Source organism: Zalophus californianus, chromosome X (assembly GCF_009762305.2).
Source record: "Zalophus californianus isolate mZalCal1 chromosome X, mZalCal1.pri.v2, whole genome shotgun sequence".
Lineage (NCBI taxonomy): Eukaryota > Metazoa > Chordata > Mammalia > Carnivora > Otariidae > Zalophus > Zalophus californianus.
Window position 1 is genome coordinate 88,589,487 of NC_045612.1, and position 20,110 is coordinate 88,609,596.

Here is a 20,110-nt window from a genome sequence, read left to right on the forward strand (position 1 = left end):
TCTTCAGTGTATATGAGAATAATTGTATAATTATTTTCCTTAGATATATTAATATGGTGTATGATTATATTGTATTTTTAAAAAATATTTTGTTTATTTATTTGACAGAGAGAGACAGCAAGAGAGGGAACACAAACAGGGGGACTGGGAGAGGGAGCTTCCCGCGGAGGAGAGAGCCCGATGCGGGGCTCGATCCCAGGACCCTGGGATCATGACCTGAGCCGAAGGCAGATGCTCAACTGACTGAAGCACCCAGGCACCCTATTATATTGTATTTCTTAATACCCAAACAAACTTGCATTTCTGGAATGAATGTCATTTGGTCATGAAACATTTGTTAAATATGGTACTGTCTTCAGTCTTCTAAAATTTTATTTAGTATTTTTGTGTCATATTCATGAGTGATATTTATCTGAAGTTTCCTTTCTTTTTTTAAAATTGTCTTTGTCTTTTAGGTTTAGGTATCAGTGTTATGCATGCTTCATAAAAGGAATTAGAAAAAAATAAAAGGAATTAGAACATTTTCATTCTGTTACAATGCTCTAGAATAACCTGAGAATTATTGGGACTATCTGGTCCCTAGGAAACCATCAGGACTTGGTGCTTTCATTGTGGGGTAGTTGCTTAATAATATTCTCTACTTCTTTAGAAATTGGTCACTTGAAGCTTTCTACCGCTAATGGAGTCAATTTTGGTAATCTGTATTTCCATAGGAAGTTATCTATTTTATCCAGTATTTCAAATTTATTTCTGCAGAAGCTTGCAAAGTATAGCCAGTTCTACTTTGCACAGAAGCTTGGGATCAGAAAATGACAGTGCATGTGGAAACTGTGAAAAGCAATCTTAATAACTAATGGGGAAAATTATGATTTTTCTATGACCTTTAAACATTTTCATCAAAATATAAGAAACTCTTATTGTTGGCTATAAGTGTATAAAAATGAAAAATATAATCGATATTTTAGTATATGGTAAACATTAGAAACATTGAGAATTAAAGTATTTTTTATAAGAAAATTTCTCAAGAGTAGGTGGGGCAAAGCTTGCCTCCTTTTTCTTATCATATAATTTAAGATACGGAGCAAACAACTGAGATGGAATGTTTTAAACTTTCATTATTTTAAAAAATCTATGATTTCAGTTTGTATTTCCCTTTTCACCCAAGAGTTGTTTAATAGGTTTTAAAATTTCCATAGGAAAGGACCTTTCTGTTTTTGTAATTTCTGATTTTACAGCATTGTGACCAGAGTACTGTTTATATTATGTCCATGTAATAATGGAAATCACTGTTTTCCTTGTGACTTAATATTTGGTCATATTTTGTATGTGTATCATAGACATTTGAGAAGGTGCATTCTCTATTATCTCTAATATCAAGGTTTCAAGTTTGATGTATATTCATCATCTGTACCTTACTAAACTGCTTGTTTTTAACTATCTCCTCACTTATTTTTTTGTTCACTTACTCTGATACCGAGAGAGGTATATGAAAGCCTCCTACAATTAGTGTGTTTCTACCTATGTCTCCTTGATTCTTCCATAGTTTTTGCTCCATGGAGGTGGTTGCCGTGTTATTCAGTGTATAGATATTCCTAAGTATCACATCTTCACGGTGAATTGTGGTGTTTAGCACTAAAAAGCCTTCTTTGTTTTGGGGGGCTTGATTGATTTCTACTTTGTCTGAGATCAGGCTCACTCGTCCTCCTACCATTTTCCTGGTATACCTTTGTCCATCTCTATTTTTAGCCTTTCTGATTAGGTGTTTTAGGTATGTTGTATACAGCATATAGATGCATCTTGTTTTGTGAGCCATAAAATTTTTTTTCTTTAATAGATGTTAAGCCCATTCATAATATTTATTGGCATATCTCAGATATTTAGTCTCAACTCTGTCATATTGATAATTACATGTTAATTTCCTTATGCATCTGTCTCTATCAGATGTGTATTGTTTGCTCTTTTAATTACATTTTTTTTTTGCATTTAAGAAGGTTTATAGTTGTAGTCTCTTTGTTATCTTTGTACTTTGATCTTTAAAAATGTCCTCAGTTTCATTTTCTTTTTTAACCTATCTAGTTTATCAGTTTTTACTGTTCTCAGTGAGTTCCTCAGGGGTGAGGAGGATAGAAATGAAATGTCTATTGTGGCAGCCAAGAGGACCCCAGTGTGAGCCTTTAACCCTACCCCTGGCAAGGGAGTCCCAGCTGTGTGAAAAGTTCAAAGGCCAGAGGTACAGGATGATGACATCAGTACAGCTACAACTTGGACTTGGGGAAACAAAGAGATTCCCCATAGTTCATTTTCTGCACGCTAAGCACAATTAGGCACTGACAATATCGGAACCAGGATCCATCTGAAGTTTGATGTACTGTTATCCTCTGGTTGAAAGGGTCCCTGGGTGACTAAGGGGCACGCAAATATGCTCACCAGCCTGGACACATTACTTAAATGGCTGTGGAAGCCTAAGCTTTGTGATTCTGCCCTTTTCAACAACAGAAATAAGTATGTAAGAGGTCTCAAGCTAACTTGGTAATGATGTCAGTGATGAAGGTCCAGTTGAAGTCTAAGGAATGAGGGAACACACTTTCACATGAAAGTATACATACACCGGTATATACCTCATCTACTCATTTCTAATTCTGAAAAAAATCAACCATCCACTGGCAGGTGGAAAATAAAACATGTCCACATTTCTGGAAGATCAAAGGAAAAAATGCTATCAATCAAACATTTTAGACTTTAATGCTAATAAAGGTTCTCTGAGGAGAAACACTGTTCAAATTATATGTAACATGAAAGTAGAGGCGCAGAGCGTGATCCAATAAAGCAGTAATTCTCCATTGGTGCAGTTCTGTTTAAACTGACAACATTTCAGAGTATAGGACTGAACTATCACATAATCAAATGATGCCATTTAAATGAATAAAGACTCATTCCATTTGCTTCTTTGCAGGGACAGCTCTGCAAATGCCTGTTGCTTTCACTTTGGGAAGATTAAGAATTAATATGATCTGAGCAAAGTAGAGAAGGAAACCAACCTTAAACATGCTGGTGGCCAGGTGGCAACAAAATGACCTCCCTACCAAGAATCCTAGCCAATTAAAGTTAATTGGGTGCTGTGCAGGGAGAAAGCTGTCTACAGAAAAAAAAAACAAACCTGGTGGTTTATTACATAATGCTTTGCATAAGGGGGTAAGAGAGGATCACAGTCATATCCATTTAACATGTTTTGCATAGAGCTCAGTGTTCTGGATGGCTAGGGGGAGAAACTCAATCACCATTTTCCTAACAGTGGTGCATTTCTATAAAAGACTACAGTGCCTTTAATGAGCCAGTGGTTAAGTAGTGGTGGCAATTTACAATTGTGCTAAATAAACTACTGTCTTTGGGAAAGAGAGTGCTATGGGAAATCCTACTTTAGATCTGGAAAGACTACTAGGGCTAAGTATTTTCAACCTCCTAAAATATTTAATTGTTTTCCATGTGATACACTTCACAAAATAAATCAACTGATTGCAAACCATGCTTAGGGCTTAATAATGTCACACCATCTCATCATATAGCTTAAGCCATGTCTTTATACTTGATATAACTGCTTATAAAAATCTGTTCTGTAGTTTCCTAAGTAGCCTAGAAACATATTGCAGTGGGTTGAACGGTGGCCCCCCCAAAAGTTATGTCTACATCCTAATTTCTGGAATCTATGAATGTTACCTGATTTGGAAAAGGGATCTTTGCAGATATAACTAATTTGAGGATTCTAAGGTGAAGAGATTATCCTAGAACATCTGGGTGGGCCCTAAATCCAATGACAAGTATCCTTACAAAAGAAAGGCAGGGAGAGATTTAAGACAGAAAAGGAGGAGGCAGTGTGACCATGGAGACAGAGATTGGAGTGATTCACTGATCCACAAGTCAATAAATGCTGACAGTCATCAGAACCTGGAAGTGGCAAAGGACTGAATCTCCCCTAAGGTCTTGGGAGGGAGCACAGCCTAGCCAATGTTGGACTTCTGGCCTCCAGAACTGTGAGAAAATAAATTCCGGTTGTTTTAAGCCACCCAGTTTGTGGTAATTTGTTACAGCAGCCCTAGGAAACTAATACACATGTTTACCAAACAGAAGAGTAACTTGAAGACTCTAGACAAAGACATATAAAAGCAGAGGCCAGTGAAATCTGGCCCTTGTCCACGGCTTCAGAAATACCAAACCTCCAGGGAACAGACATTCTGTGAAGTCTGGGAAACCTCAGATGGCAGGAACCCCAATCAATTCAGACCTATTTTTCTTAAAATGAAGAATGAAGGCTAGATCTAATGACTACTATAATTTTACTTCCACCTTTAGAGAAAAACAGCAGACCTATATGATAAGCCTGATTTCAATTTTATAAGCTAGCCAGATTAAATAGCATCAGATCCAAGGTTTCTAGAGAAGCATTTTTACTCAAGGCAGTGCACAACAGTCTGCTTTATCTTGCTGTAGAAACATCCCAAGCATGAGGCAGAACATAAAATGCTGAAGAAGGGATAGGAATGTAAGTTCAGTACTCAAGCAGATATCTGCAAAGTAATATGAAATATATTTACCAAACTGGTCTCTTGAATCTGCTTTTGATAAGAAAAGGAATTTGGGGGGGTTTTAAAAAATGAATACAGGCAAACAAAATAGCGTTAGTGTATCCTGGGTAGAGGGGTGTGAGTTCTATACACATACGGTGGCATACACATATGCACATATTTGTATATATTTTCATAAAGAAACAATAAAAGGATAAACCAAAAGCTTTTTTTAAAAAATGGCTACCTCTGGGAGTGGGGGAGAAAACAGTGAGGAGAGAAAGACAAAAGCTAGATCTCTCTGAATGTGTTTGTGTCACAGTTGGATGTCTGAACCAGGCAAATGTCTTATAGTCAAAAATGAAATTAAAAATCTTTAAAGAAAGGAATATGGGCCCAGGGACACACTACCCAAATTGGTCTACTGGTTTCACCAACCACTTTGGGACAAATTATTTAAATTCTGTGTCTCAGTTTACTCATCTGTAAAATGGGGATAACAACAACACCTCATAGGGGTTGTTATAAGAATTAAATGGCTCAATTTATGTAAAGGGCTTAGCATGGTATTAGGCTCATGGTAATTGCTAAATAAATTCTAGCTGTAGATATTATTTTATCATCATCATGATAGTCTCAGCTTTACTTCTTTTTTTTAAAGATTTTATTTATTTATTTGACAGAGAGAGAGACAGCAAGAGAGGGAACACAAGCAGGGGGAGTGGGAGAGGGAGAAGCAGGCTTCCCGCCGAGCAGGGAGCTCGATGCGGGGCTCGATCCCAGGACCCTGGGATCATGACCCTGAGCCGAAGGCAGACGCTTAACCGACTGAGGCACCAAGGCACCCCTCAGCTTTACTTCTAAAAGCAGAAAGAAGTATATAGCTAAGTTCTCCTATCTATCTAGTCCATAAAAGTAATTACTGATGGGATAAAGGAGATGTGAGTTCATGGCTCACCTAAAACATCCATGGTTCAGCTCCCAAAGATAGGATTCCCAAGCAAGAGGCCCATCAAAAACTCTAGCCACCTCTCTATAGGCCCCAAGGTAATGCAGAAACTTCACAAAATAAAACATGGCATTTGATGCTAAATTAAAGATTATGAATGAAGGCTCTAGATGTTGACATTGACCTAGGTAATGAAGTTGAGAAGTTTTACAAGTTCTTAATTGTGTGCCTATTTTATATGCATTGGTAGTTTCCCCAAAAGTTTCTGAAACAAAAAAGCTTTGTACTTACCAGATATCTGCTCTTTTATGGTCAAAGAGGGGATTCACAGGCTAACATACAGCCCAGAAGCTATGCCAAGTCCAACAGTGCATATACATCTTCGCCCCTCAGATGCATGCAGAAACAAAGGAGGCCTCACTATGAATTCAATTAGAATATCAATGCTTAACCTGCCAGAGCCACAAAATGAAAATGTCCTTCACGGACAGCTCTGGCTTTTACTGCTCTCATTAACATCTCTCAGTGGGCAGTTTGTTAAAGCATAGCTAGTCTGAACATTTCTGTGACATTTTTTAGAGGAAAAGTCAAAACATTTACTTCCTGTATGACACAAAAGGGAAAACTGTCTGGTTCATGTGACTGTAGCAGAGAAACGGATTAGTTCTGATTCACAGTCACTTAAATATGAAACTATACATAATGACCACAAACAGATGTGTCATCCCAACAGCACCAAAAAACAGCTGCAAATGTGGTATCTATATTTAATCAAAAGGAATTAACTGTAAGTGATTTTCTTAGAATTATACAATCTTAAGATGAAAAAAAAAAGATGTTCAGGTTACCTAAAAGAATCAACCACTTAAAGCAGAGAAAACCTAACAAAGAATACAAACTTGTTCTTATATGATGACAAAAGGTACCCAGTATTATCAAGATACCATGTCCCACGTTAATTTCTCCAGCGGAGCAAAGCTTATTCAATTTCTAAGTTTAGACCTTTAAAGATCATGTAAATATTTTTTCACAGAAATATTTTTCAAATAGCTTAAAATAATTCTGTTTTCTTACACAGAACAAAACAGGACATTTTTGATGGCTTTGCATTGACATCAACTGAAACATCAATTACCATAAAGCAATGTACTTTTGGGCAACTTAGGCAGGTCTGATTACCTCCCTTACCCACTACCCAACAGAGGTGGTGTGCATCCTGGTGATGGAGGAGGGGGAGCAACTGAGTCTGAGTTGGGAGATCTGGGCAATTTTCACACAAGAGATGACATCTGAGGTTTACTTTGCAAGTTTTTCTCCCATCCCTCACTATCCCTTTTTTGTACAGTAAGTGTGCATTTGCAAGCTTGGTAGTTTTTATCTCCTGCAGGTCAGAAAACCAAATAATCAAGCATGTTAGAAATACAGGCTCTATTTCAGAGTGTTGCAGTGTTCTCTGCCAAGTTAAAATATGTGAGCTTTGACTCTGTTGCTATGAAAGTCTTAGACATAATAAATGAGACTATGGAACTATAGATGATATGCCATCAATCCTTTAAGATAGGTTATGTTTTATAGACCAGTCGGACTAATATATGTGAAAATATCCTGGCTTTTGAGAAAGAATAGAAGACTTTTTAATACATTCAAATTAGTCGTCTGGTACTATGTGCTTTTTCTAGGGCAACTGGCTTCTGAGAAACATTTTAAGAGTATGGGCCCTTTTGAGACTCCGATGAAGGTGCTAGCACACACATACACAAAAAAACACATTGAAAACATACCCTCAAAAGCCTGTATACAATTTGCAGAAACTACCAAAGCCGCTGAACCATACGTGGAATTCACACACCCCAAAAACTCTTCTCTAGAGGATAAATCAGGGGCAGGCATAAACAGGAATACCAGTGAAGCACTAAACATCGAAGAAAATATGTACCTATTAATGCAGCTGATAAAGGCCCAGTGAAAACAATCATTTACACTGCATTTCAGTGACAAACTCCCATTACAAACAAAAGGTTTCAGTCAGAAAGAAAGAAACTCCCACCCTTACAAGAAGAAAAAGGCAAGACAGGGAGCAAATTAACGATTTTTTCATGAACCCTTGAGAGAAATGAGTCGCGGGACAAATGGCCAACTCAAGGACGGATGAACATGCCTGCAGGGAGATGCAAGGACAGGCGCTTTTTTTTTTTTAAATTTTTTATTGTTATGTTCATCACCGTACATTACATCATTAGTTCTTGATGTAGCGTTCCACGATTCATTGTTTGTGCATAACACCCGGTGCCCCACGCAGAACGAGGACAGGAGCTTTTGCTTACCTGGGGCATAAGCTCCAGCAGGAACATTTAACCCAGAACTTTTGACAAACTGCCGGGGGCAAAGTGAGGACAACCAAGAGAGACTGAAGTTCCTGGGGGCTACAGTAAGAGGGGGTTCCAAACCTCTTGTAAGCTTTTTCTCTAGAAACCCAACTAGGCTCTCATAGGGAAGATGGTGGAAAACCTGGAGAAGGCCCCCCCTCCTCAAGTGGTGCTGTCTGAGTCCCTGGTGCTCTGTGTCCTGGCTCTCTTACTGAACAACAACAACAAAAAACTTCACCTGCATGGGAAGGCTATCAGGTGAGGGCACTGGTGTAATTTCATTAGTGCTGGGAAGAAGGGCAAAGCACCCAAGCTCAGCCTCCCTGTGTTACACAGGGGAAAAAAGCCTTAATCTAGAGGAGGGAGAACCTTAAGGACAGAGACTGAGCATACCAGAAGATACTGGCTACAGGCAGATAGGGGAATAGGAGGCAGGGACAAAAAAAAAGCTCTACCCCTAAAGTCCACTTCCCCATCTCACCCCCAGAAACAGAACCACTACACATCTCAAAGACTGAGAGTAATCAGGAAGTGAGAGAACAATGTCTTTCCCCAGTATTCTACCACCGTGCTAAAGCCTCCAGTGATAATAACTGTGGCTTATAATGGGAGAGCTGAGGACAAGCACAAATGGAAGATTCTAATCCAAGACAGGAGACACAAACAAAGTCACCAGAAGAATTAGAAGGAAGTCTCTGGTGCCCATAGCAGTAACACATTTCAAATACTCTCCTACACTGGTAGTGGGAGTGTAAACTGATGAAGCCCCTTTGGAAAACAGCCTGGCATTTCTTCAGATGGTTAACTAGGGTTACCATATGGCTCAGCAATTCCACACCTAGGTGTATACTCAAGACAACTGAAAACATATGTCCACATAGAAACTTGTACATGAATGTTCATAGTATTCATAATACTCCAAAGATGGAGACAACCCCAATGTCCATTAATGAATGGATAATAAAATGTGATATACCCATACAATGGAATATCATTCAGTCATTAAAATAAATGAACTACTGACACATGCTACAACATGGATGAACCCTGAAAACATTATGCTAAGTTTAAGAAGCCAGACACAAAAGGCTGTATATTGTATGACTCCATTTATATGAAATGTCCAGAACAGGCAAATCCATAGAGACAGAAGTTAGATTAGTGGTTGCCAGGGGCTGGGAGTAGGGGAATTAGGGAGTTACTGTTAATGGGTAGGGGGTTTCTTTCTGGGGTGATGAAATTCTATATTTAGACTGTAGTTACGGTTATACAACTCTGTGACTAGACTAAAACCTACTAAATTATACATTTTAAGTAGATGAGCTGTATGGTATAAGAATTATATTTCATGAAAGATGTATAAAGTGGTTTTTTTTTGAAAAGGGCAACTCTTGTGGCATCAGTGGATATCACCTTAGAGGCCCTGACATCCACTCCCACCCAACAATAACAAAGTATCCCTCCTCCTTAATGTGGGATCAGCACAGACTGGGTAGGGAGCCTGGACTGTCATCATCACCCACGAGTAATGTAGTACCCCTTACCACCACCACCACCCCTGCTGCTATCAGTAGAGGCAACAGGGTGGGGATTTCCACCCCCACCAAGTAGTAGGGAGACACCCCTCTCCTGTTCCAGAGAGATAACAGAACTATCTTCCTAGAGACTAACAGAAGTAAGACGGGAAGCCTAGGAATTCTGCAACTGGTGGTACAGAGTCAGTGCCCCACCTCCCCACTGGCCTGGTTACTACAGAAGCCTGCTAAAAAGGATTTAAATAAGACTTACTGTTTGATAATATACCAAAAAAGTCCAGAATATAATAGAAAATCACTCATCATACTAAGAACTGGGAATGAGAAGAGACAGTCAATAGACACGAACACTGAGATGACACAGATGTTGGAATCATCTGACAAGGGGTTTAAAGCAGCCATCATAAAAGTGCTTCAGTAAGAAATTACAAACACTTTTGAGACAAATGGAAAGTTTCAGCAGAGAAATAGAGGATGTAAAGAATAACCAAATAAAAAATCTGAAATGGAATAATACAATAACTGAAATAAACTCATGGGATAGGCTCAATAGAAGAATGGAATTAACACAATAAGAAGAATTTGTGAACAAAAGAAATTACCCAATCTGATCAAAAGAAAGAATACATACTGAAAAAAAGAGAAGAGTCTGAGGGACCTGTGGGGAAATAACAAAAGATCTAACATTCATGCATTTGAAGTCGTGAACGAAGGTGGAGCTGAAAAAACAGATGAAGAAATAATGGCTGAAAACGTCCCCAAATTGGCAGAAGATATAAACCTAGACTCAAGAAGCTGATCAAACTCCAAACAGCATAAACCAAAAGAAATCCATGCCCATGCACATCATAATCAAACTTTGGGAATAAAGACAAAGAAAAATCTTGACAGCAACTGGAAAAGAGATGACTGATTACCTACAGGGGAGCAAGTATTTGAATGAGAGCAGATTTCTCACCAGAAACCATGGAGACCAGAAGAAAGTAGCACATTTTTCAAGTGCAGAAAGAGAAGTACTGTCAAACCAGAATTCTGTATCAAGTGAAAATATCCTTCAGGAATGAAGGTGAAACCAAGACATTCTCAAATGAAGGAAAACTAAGAGAATTGATCACCATCAGACTTACCCTAAAAGAATGGCTAAAGGAAGTTCTTTAAACAGAAAGGAAATGAACAAAAGGAATGTTGGGACATCAGGAATAAGGGAAGAATAAGAATAAAAATATGAGTAAATATAATAAACTATCCATCTCTTGAGTTTTATAAATGTTTGTTGGTTGAAGCAAAAATAATAACATTGTCTAGTACAGTTCTCAAAGCATGTAGAGAGAATATTTAAGACAATTATACTATAAAGGTGGGGAGGGGTGGATAAATGAACCTAGATGGTGGTAAGGTTTCTTTCCTTTTCTTTTTTCTTTTTAAATAGACTCCATGCCCAACATGAGGCTTGAATGCATGACCCTGAGATCAAGAGTCACAGGCTCTACTGACTGAGCCAGCCAGGTGCCCCAGTGGTTAAGGTTTCTGTATTTCACTTGAAGTGATAAAATGTAGAGACCACATTAAAAAAAGTCCTCCTTTTTAAAGGTTGCTTCCCAAGAGCAACCACTAAAAATCTACACAAAGATATATACTCAAAACCACTACAGAAAAGTCAACATGAAATTCAAAAAAATGTTCAAGTAATCCACAGGAAGACAGAAAATAGAGAAACCAAAAAATAGAGAGAACAAATAGAAAACAAACAAAATGGCAGACATAAACTAAATCATACCCAAAGTTACATTAACTATACGTGGCTTAAATAGTCCAATTAAAAGATACTGAAAGAGTGGATTAAAAAATGACTCAACTCGGGGCACCCAGGTGGCTCAGGGGGTTGAACATCCAACTCTTGATTTCTGCTCAAGTCATGAGCTCAGGGTTGTGGGATGAAGCCCTACATCGGGCTTGGCGCTCAGCAGGGAGTCTGCTTGAGATTCTCTCCCCCCCTTCCTCGGCCCCGCCCCTCACTCGTGTTCTCTCTCTCTCAAGTAACAAATCTTTTTAAAAAAATGACCCAACTATACATCATCTATAAGAAACTCACTTCAAATATAATCATACATATGTTACAAGTGAAAGGATGGAAAAATATACAATATTAACATGAATCAAAAGAAAGCCACTAACTATATTAATATTAGATAGTGCAGACTCCACAGCAAACAAAATCATCAAAGACAAAGAGGGACATTAAATGATGCTAAATTCACCAAGATATAGCAGTCCTAAATATGTAAGCACCTAACAATAGAGCTTCAAAATACATAAAGCAAAACTGACAGAACGGAGAGGAGAAATACACAAATCCATAATTGCAGTTGGAGACTTCTACAGCCCTCTCTAAACAACTGATAAAACTATTAGGCAGGATATCCGTGAGGATACAGAAGAACAATGTCAACCAGTAGGACCCAACAACAGCATAATACACAGTCTTTGCAAGTACCATAAAATGAAACATTTACCTAGAAGAAACCATATCCTTAGCCATAAAACAAACTTTGACAAATGTAAAATAAGTGAAATCGTAGAAATAATGTTCTCCATCAAAACTGGATTCAAACTAGAATCAATAACAGAAAGATAGCAGGAAAGTCTCCAAGTGCTTGGAAACTAAACAACATACTTCTAAATAAGCCATGGGTCAAAGAGGAAGTCTTAAGAAAAATAAAAAATACACTGAACTGGATAAAAATGAAAATAAACATATCAAAATTAATGGGATGCAGCTAAAGAACTGTTTAAAGGGAAATTTATAGGGGTGCTTGGGTGGCTCAGTTGGTTAAGCATCTGCCTTCAGGTTGGGTCATGATCTCGGGGTCCTGGGACTGAGCCCCGCATCAAGCTCCCTGCTCAGCAGGGAGCCTGCTTTTCCCTCTCCCTCTACCCCTCCCTCCTGCTTGCATTCACTCTCTGTTTCTCAAATAAAATCTTTAAAAAAATTAAAGGGAAATTTATAAACTAAAATTCTTACATTAGAAGAGGAAAAAAAAAAAAGGAGGAAAAGTCTCAAACAGCCGAAGCACCCACTTCAAGAATCTAGAAAAAGAACAAAGTAAACCCAAAGAAGAAAGAAAATAATAAAACTAAGAACAGAAATCAGTGGAACTGAAGAGAAAAATATGAGATGATTTCACTGATTTATGAAACAATTTGAGCAACACAATAAATTATGTAGTATTGGATTATAGCCTCAAGTATAAAATAAATGTACATGAGTCCATACTGACATTAATAAAAATTTTTTTAAATGAAGGAAGCACCCAAGAAGATTATTATAATTGCTTAATGTTGGGAAACAACCAGATTGTCTAATATGAAGCTCTTGGCACATAAAATTTCAATAAATGGTAGCTATGAGAGGTAGCTGTGATAATGTCCATGTTATAATGACAAAACAAATTATTTCAGAGAGATGAAATAAGCCAGCAAGGCAAAACATGGAATCATTCTCTTCTAATGCCAAAGCTAGTTTTGTTCTACAGTATCAGGTTCTCTCTTTTATAACAGAATGTGAAATATAAAGTAAAAAGTTTGCTTCCAGTAGCCCAGGTCCCCTATCCCTTGCAACAAAAGACTGCTATTCTCACTGAACTGGAGGCATCAGGACTTAAGACCCAAAGCTACTGAGTCACTTTATGTTCTAGGACTGGCTGTCCTAAATGGAAAAGTAGCAAAGTTTCTTTCTCACCATTCTATAGTCAAAGCCTCCTCTGGATAGATGGGAAATTTGCTCTGTTCCTGTTTATGTGCATTTTATTCCCTAAGTATTTCTGCTTGAAACAGACACATATAAACACACTCTGATATTTTACTGTGCCCAGAAAGATCTTAAGCAAAAGATGGAAATGAAAAGTGACCAGATTAAATGAAAAGTGACCTCTGAGAAAGAGAGAGAGAAATGCTCTCTCTGGATGACACCCTAAAGCAATACACTCCCTGCCCCACCTTGTGTGAGGGTAGGTGGAACCTGTGACTTGCTTCTAACCAATAGAACTATGTCAAATGTGAAGGAATGTCACTTCCTTGGTTAGGTTATGTAATTTGGCAAATGTGATAGGATGTCACTCCCATGATTGTATTATACTACATAAGACTCAGTCTTGGGGCACCTGGGTGGCTCAGTCTTTGGGCGTCTGCCTTTGGCTCAGGTCATGGTCCCAGGGTCCTGGGATTGGGCCCCGCCTTGGGCTTCCTGCTCAGCGGGAGGCCTGCTTCTCCCTCTCCCACTCCCCCTGTTTGTGTTCCCGCTCTCTGTGTCTCTCTCTGTCAAATAAATAAATAAAATCTTAAAAAAAAAAAGACTCAGCCTTAGCAGACTGGAACAAAAGATTCTCCCCTTGTTGACTTTGAAAAAGTAAGTTGCCATGTTTTGAGAGGATGTATGGAGAAGGCCATATGGCAAAAAACTAGGAGCAGTCTCTACGAGCAGAGGGTAGTCTTCCACCAAAAGCCAGCAAAAACCCGGGATCTCAGTCCTCTGGCTGCAAGGAGATGAATTCTGCCAACAACCTGAATGAGCGTGGAAGTGAATTCTTCCCTAGTAGAAACTCCAGAACACAGCCCAGTCAGCACACTGATTGCAGCCTTGAAAGACCTGGAACAGAGAACCTAGGGATGCTGTGCCCAGACTCGTGACTCATGGAAACTGAGATAATAAATGTTTGCTGCTTTAAGCCACTAGTTTTGTGATCATTTGTAATGTAGCAATAGTTAACTAATACACTCCTTTTCCTTTGTAGCTAAAGAAGTCTACTCATAGAAGTGAAGACACACAATGTCAGTTTCTCATCATTTAATTATCATAAAGGAAAGTCTATAGGATCCGCAAAACCAGTACCAAGTCCGAGTGCAACCCTGACATTTTGCTGCCCTTGGGGTAGAAGATGACCAGCTTCAGGGCACCTGGGTAGCTTAGTTGGCTAAACATCTGCCTTCAGCTCAGGTCATGATCCCAGAGTCCTGGGACTGAGCCCCGAGTCAGGATCCCTGCTCAGCAGGGACTCTGCTTCTCCCTCTCCCTTTTCCCCTCTCCCACTCTCATGTTCTCTCTCATGCTCTCTCTCTCTCAAATAAATAAAATCTTATTTTAAAAAAGAGGATGACCAGCCTCACAAGGAATGATTTATTTTCTTTGGGCTGGCAGTGCTCTGAAGTCTATAAAGACCCCTCAAAGCCCATAGCTCAGATCTTCAACCTATCTTTCTCCTCCTCTCCATCCATAATCTTCCCATCAATCCCTACTTGCACTACCTTTCACCTGCCAACTTAGCTCTTTCCAATCAAGGCCAGATCTCTGGGTCCTTCCCAATTCCCCAAGTCTGGCTCCCTTTGACTTCTTGGCTAGGGGAGGCCTTATATTCTAAAGCCAGGCACCTAAATGTCATCACCAAAATGAAATCGGTGTGATGATTACTGTTTTCCCAAAGGGATAAGAAAACGGAATCTTTCTTAAAAACCAAAAAAGATTCATAAGAAAACAAGTCTATCCTTTGGCACATAGTTTAATCCTCACACCTCTAAGATTTGGCCATTGTAAGTATGTAGGCAGAAGGCAGCTATCTATTTTTTTCAGTCTAAAAATTAAATATCTGATCTCACCTCAGCAGGCTTCTTGTGTTCATTTGGAATTCTTGACTTGCTCCTATACATTGAGCCAGAAGTAAAGGAAGTGGAAGGACCTGCAAAAGATAATTAGACAAAAAATATTGAGACTTGCTAATATTACTAAATGTCACATAACTAAATGTCATCCAAGAGAATATGAGAGGTATGGTGGAGAAGAGCACAGTGATCTCATACCACTGAAGAAAACAGTTAAATCGCAATCAAGAAAGACTCATAATGGTGTTTAACGACATTTATAGATGACCTCCCAGCGTGTAAAAGCTTCAACAGTGCTAATGTTGAGGAGGTTTGATTTGGTGTAATCATACTTCACAACATTTTGGAACAACATGATTCACATTCCACCTGGAGAAAAAGTATCCGTAAAAGCAACTGGAAAAACTAAAAATGTGAGGCAAGTAATCTGTGTATCCTTCAGCCCTCCCCCAAATGCTACAAATGATGATTCATCCAAACATTTAATACCTAGTTACAATTGGAATTGTAGGGCCTATAATTTATGCTCTCATACTTTTTGTCCTTTCTAGAAAAGACTGTTAAATCATTATTAGATTTGGCTTTTGTTGTTCTGGTAAATGAAAAGTAAAGAACAAAATGCTATATGCCACAAAAAAGCCACAATTTTCCCACCTATTTCTAATGAAATTTAAATAAGAAAAATAGTACCCTAAGCTTTCCTTCCTAGATACATTGTTTTTTAACCACTGAAAGAAACATGAAACAGCTTGTCTTCAAGTCAAAGAATAAACCCTCAAAGAGTATTAGATACAGAGTTACCAATGGTTGGCCGGTTCTACTCACTCTCGTCTGAACTGTCACTGCTGCTGACTGTTCTATGACGTTTCATCCTGGAGCATCCTGGGAAAGAGAACACTGAATAAAACAGTCAGCACACACACACCATTTCAAAGGCAGTCAACACTGCCCTATAGATCCTAAGAAGCAGCAGCAGGTAAATCACACAAATCAAATTATTTCTGCCAAAAATATTCTCAAATGACAGTGATGGGAGAAGGATACCATCAAATTCTCCAACACAGAGGGTAACAAAGACTGAGGAGGTCACATATGAGCCTTAGGAGGATGCCCAAGCAGCACTGGATCAATGGTCCAGAACTGGCTGCCTCAGATGGGGCCACATGACCACTGTCCACCCAAACAAAAGTGGGTAGCCATGTGGCCATCACCAGCCAGGGAACCCCAGTAGGGGAGGAGCAGGAAAGGAAAAAGCATTTGCAAGGCAGAGCTGTCAAGGGCCAAGGTCAAAAGGCATGAGACATAGTTGGCTGAAGAAAGAACAAGTAAAGCATGTCCCACCTTTAAGAGCACAACCATACTGCTTTTCTGTCTGCCCTTTTTCCCTTTCTTTCTCCCTGCCCCATCCCCCAAACAACTAGCCTAATTTAAAATTTACACACACACACACACACACACGCACACACACACACACACACCCCACAAGAAAGCTTTTTAAAGTAATTTTCACCAGTTTCACCGGTGACCTGAGCAGAAATCAAGAGTCAGACACTTAACCGACTGCGCCACCCAGGTGCCCCTATTTACTCCCCATTTTTGCCTACAGGGGTGCCTGGGTGGTTCAGTTGGTTAAATGTCTGACTCTTGGTTTCAGCTCAAGTCATGATCTCAGGGTCCTGAGACTGAGTCCCACATAGGGCTCTGCACTCAGTGCACAGTCTGCTTGGGATCCTTTCCCTCTTCCTCTCCCTCCCCCTCTGCCCCTCCCCCTGCTCACATGTGCCCTCTCTCTCTCAAATGAACAAATAAATACAATCTTAAAAAAAGAGTAATCATCAGCACTTAAAAAAAAAAAGAAAGCTCCTAATATTGTGAAAAATGTACAATGGGTTTGACTAAAACTTAAAACTTAAGTGCCCTTCCTTGTGTATGTGTGGCCAATGGCAGATAAAAAAGAGGCACAATTTTTCTGGAAACACACCAGCACTAGAGTATAAGAAAAATGGAAGGCACTCCAAGTTACAAAGCAAGTACTGAAGAAATGAACTAGAAAAGACACTGATACAATGAGTAATTGACAGTCTTCTATGTGCCACAGTATACAAAATGCTATTAGAGGCAATCATGATTCCACAAGGAATGAAGGTCAGAGCTACTGCCTTTGAGCCACTCAGAATCTACAAAGGAGATAGAAACCCTAGTACAAGGCCATTGTGAGCAATTACGGGGAACAGAAACAAAACTGTGTTAAAAAGCTAATAGAGTTCCACTTCTGGCATGACAGTGTGAATGAAGAGCTTCACCAACCCACTCCCCAGTGAAACTGGTGAAAACTACTTTAAAAAGAAACAAAAAACTATTCATTTAGTCTCTAGAAATGGTTTTAAGGGCATACAGCAAATGAAGATGCATTTATTAAAGGAAATCTACTAAAACTCAGTAAAAAAGAATTTGTGGTATTTGGACCTCTCCCAGCACAGATTTCACACCAGACTGGTGCAGCCAAGAACACAGAGCTCCCTCTCCCCCAGCTCCCAGGTGTAAGGCTTTCCTCCTGGGAGGAGCAGGATGACAGCATTTTTCATCCTGCCCCAGCTACCTGTTGCTGAGGTTAAGTTCCAGACAAGAGTAGCTCAGAGGCTGGGCCTTCCTTCTTCCAGATGGCCCCCGCTCCTGGGATGGAGGCTATACCTTGGGTGTGGTGCCACCAAGAATACTGAGGCTCCAACTGCCCTGACTCCAGCTCATCGAGTGGGGGTTCTACATGAGGAGAGGCAAACCTAGGAGACCTGGGGCTACCACTCAGAGGGAAATACATCATTGTCCCCACCCTCTACACTAGAGCTGTGGCTCAGAGACTTTGCCCAGGTAGAGAAGTAGACCATAGAAGAGAGGGCTCAAAATCTCTCCCCATTGGGAGTTGACTTCATTTGCAACTGAGTGTGGAGAAGTTCGAGCCTAGGCCGGCTAGCATGCTGGAGAACCAGGGAAAGAGAGAGCTGAGAGGAACAATCCTGGGGTCAGAAAAAAATCTCAAATACTGATCTCAGGAACTATCCCTTTGAAGGAGCTCTAGTTTGATTGGATCAGTTTGTAGAACAATTTATGTCCCAGGGTATTAAAAACAACAGAGCAATCAGCCAGTTCAGCTTAACAGTGTGGTGTGGTGAGGGAGAAGTCAAAAAGAGCCCTGCCAAAACCAATGTCATACCAGGGTGACTGGGGCATACCAAAGGCTGCACCCCTAAGAAACAACATCAAGGGGCACCTGGGTGGCTCAGTCGTTAAGCGTCTGCCTTCGGCTCAGGTCATGATCCCGGGGTCCAGGGATCGAGCCCCGCATCAGGCTCCCTGCTCTGCGGGAAGCCTGCTTCTCCCTCTCCCACTCCCCCTGCTTGTGTTCCCTCTCTCACTGTGTCTCTCTCTCTGTCAAATAAATAAAGTCTTTAAAAAAAAAAAAAAGAAACAACATCAAGACTTACACTGCAGGGCAAAAATGGGGAGTAAATAGGGGCACCTGGGTGGTGCAGTTGGTTAAGTGTCTGATTCTTGATTTCGGCTCAGGTCATGATCTCAGGGTAGTGAGATTGAGCCCCCTGTCAGGGCTGTGCTGGACGTGGAGCCTGCTTAAGATTTTATCTCTCTCCCTCTACCCCCACCTCCTCTGCCCCTCACACACACACAAAAAGGTGGGGAGTAAATAGACTTTAGTAAAATAATCCAGCCAGTCATTAAAGAAATAAGCAAATAACAAAGTGCCCTGGGCGGGGGGGGGGGGGGTGTGTGCCAGTACCCAGTGTTGCTACATTATATTATCTAAAATGTCCAGTTTCCAACAAAAAATTATGAGACATACAAAGAAACAGGAAAGTATGACCTACACAGCAGAAAAAAAGGCAACAGAAACTGCCTGTGAGAGCAAACAGATATCAGATTTGACAGGTAAAGACTTCAAATTAGCCATATAAATATGTCCAAAAAGCTAAAAAACAAAACAAAACAAAACAACCATGATTAAAGAAATAAAGGAAGGGGGCGCCTGGGTGGCTCAGTTGGTTAAGCGTCTGCCTTCAGCTCAGGTCATGATCTCAGGGTCCTGGGATTGAGCCCCACATCGGGCTCCCTGTTCAGCACTGCTTCTCTCTCTCCCCCTGCCTGCCGCTCCCCCTTGCTTGTGCTCTCCCTCTCTCTGTGTCAAATAAATAAATAAAATCTTAAATAATTTTAAAAAAAGAAATGAAAGTAAAAAAAGAAGTAAAGGAAGGTAAGACTATCAATAAAGAGGTAGAAAGTATAAAAGAGAACCAAATGGTAATTCTGGCATTGAAAAGTATAATAACTGAAATGAAAAAATTCACTAAAGGGGCCCAACAGCAGATTTGAACTGGAAAAATAAAGAATTAGTGAACCTGAAATAGATCAAAAGAGACTATGCAAGCCAAAGAACAGAAGAGAAAAAGATGAAGAAAAATGAATAAAACCTCAGAGAAATATGGGACACCATTAAATGCACCAACATATATGAGAGTACCAGAAGGAAAGGAGAGAGAAAGGAGCAAAAAAAATATTCAAAAAAATTACAGCTGGGGCACGTGGGTGGCTCAGTAGGTTAAGTGTCCAATTCATAACTTCAGCTCAGGTCATGATCTCAGGGTCGTGAGATCAAGCCCTGCATCAGGCTCTGAGCTCAGTGCGGAGTCTGCTTGAGATTCTCTCTGTCCCTCTGCCCAACCCCCCCACCTCTCCAAAATAAAGAAATCTTGCAGTGCCTGGGTGGCTGAGTCAGTTAAGTGTCTGTCTTCAGCTCGGGTCATGATCCCAGGGTCCTGGGATCGAGCTCCACATCAGGCTTCCTGCTCAGGCGGAAGCCTGCTTCTCCCTCTGCCTCTGAAGCTCCCCCTGCTTGTGCAAGCTCTCTCTCTCTCTCTGTCAAATAAATAAATAAATAAATAAAATATTTTAAAAAAAGAATTATACACAGGGCGCCTGGGTGGCTCAGTCGTTGGGCATCTGCCTTCGGCTCAGGTCATGGTCCCAGGGTCCTGGGAT

At 40.0% G+C, this 20,110-nt stretch overlaps 1 protein-coding gene across 7 annotated transcripts in view; it reads right to left on the reverse strand.

The window, feature by feature from the left end:
• Positions 1 to 20,110, reverse strand: part of JADE3 (jade family PHD finger 3) — a 142,067-nt gene that overhangs the window by 51,737 nt on the left and 70,220 nt on the right. For 4 of the 7 annotated variants that reach the window (XM_027607341.2, XM_027607340.2, XM_027607343.2 and 1 more), the window contains 2 exons: positions 15,887 to 15,943; positions 15,059 to 15,138 (listed from right to left, as the gene is read on the reverse strand). In XM_027607341.2, the coding sequence (XP_027463142.1) occupies positions 15,059 to 15,138; positions 15,887 to 15,932 (126 nt within the window). In that variant the 5' untranslated portion in view covers positions 15,933 to 15,943. Of the gene's footprint in view, positions 1 to 15,058; positions 15,139 to 15,886; positions 15,959 to 20,110 lie in introns of all 7 variants that reach the window. The other 3 variants (XM_027607342.2, XM_027607346.2, XM_027607344.2) reach the window with 2 other exon arrangements.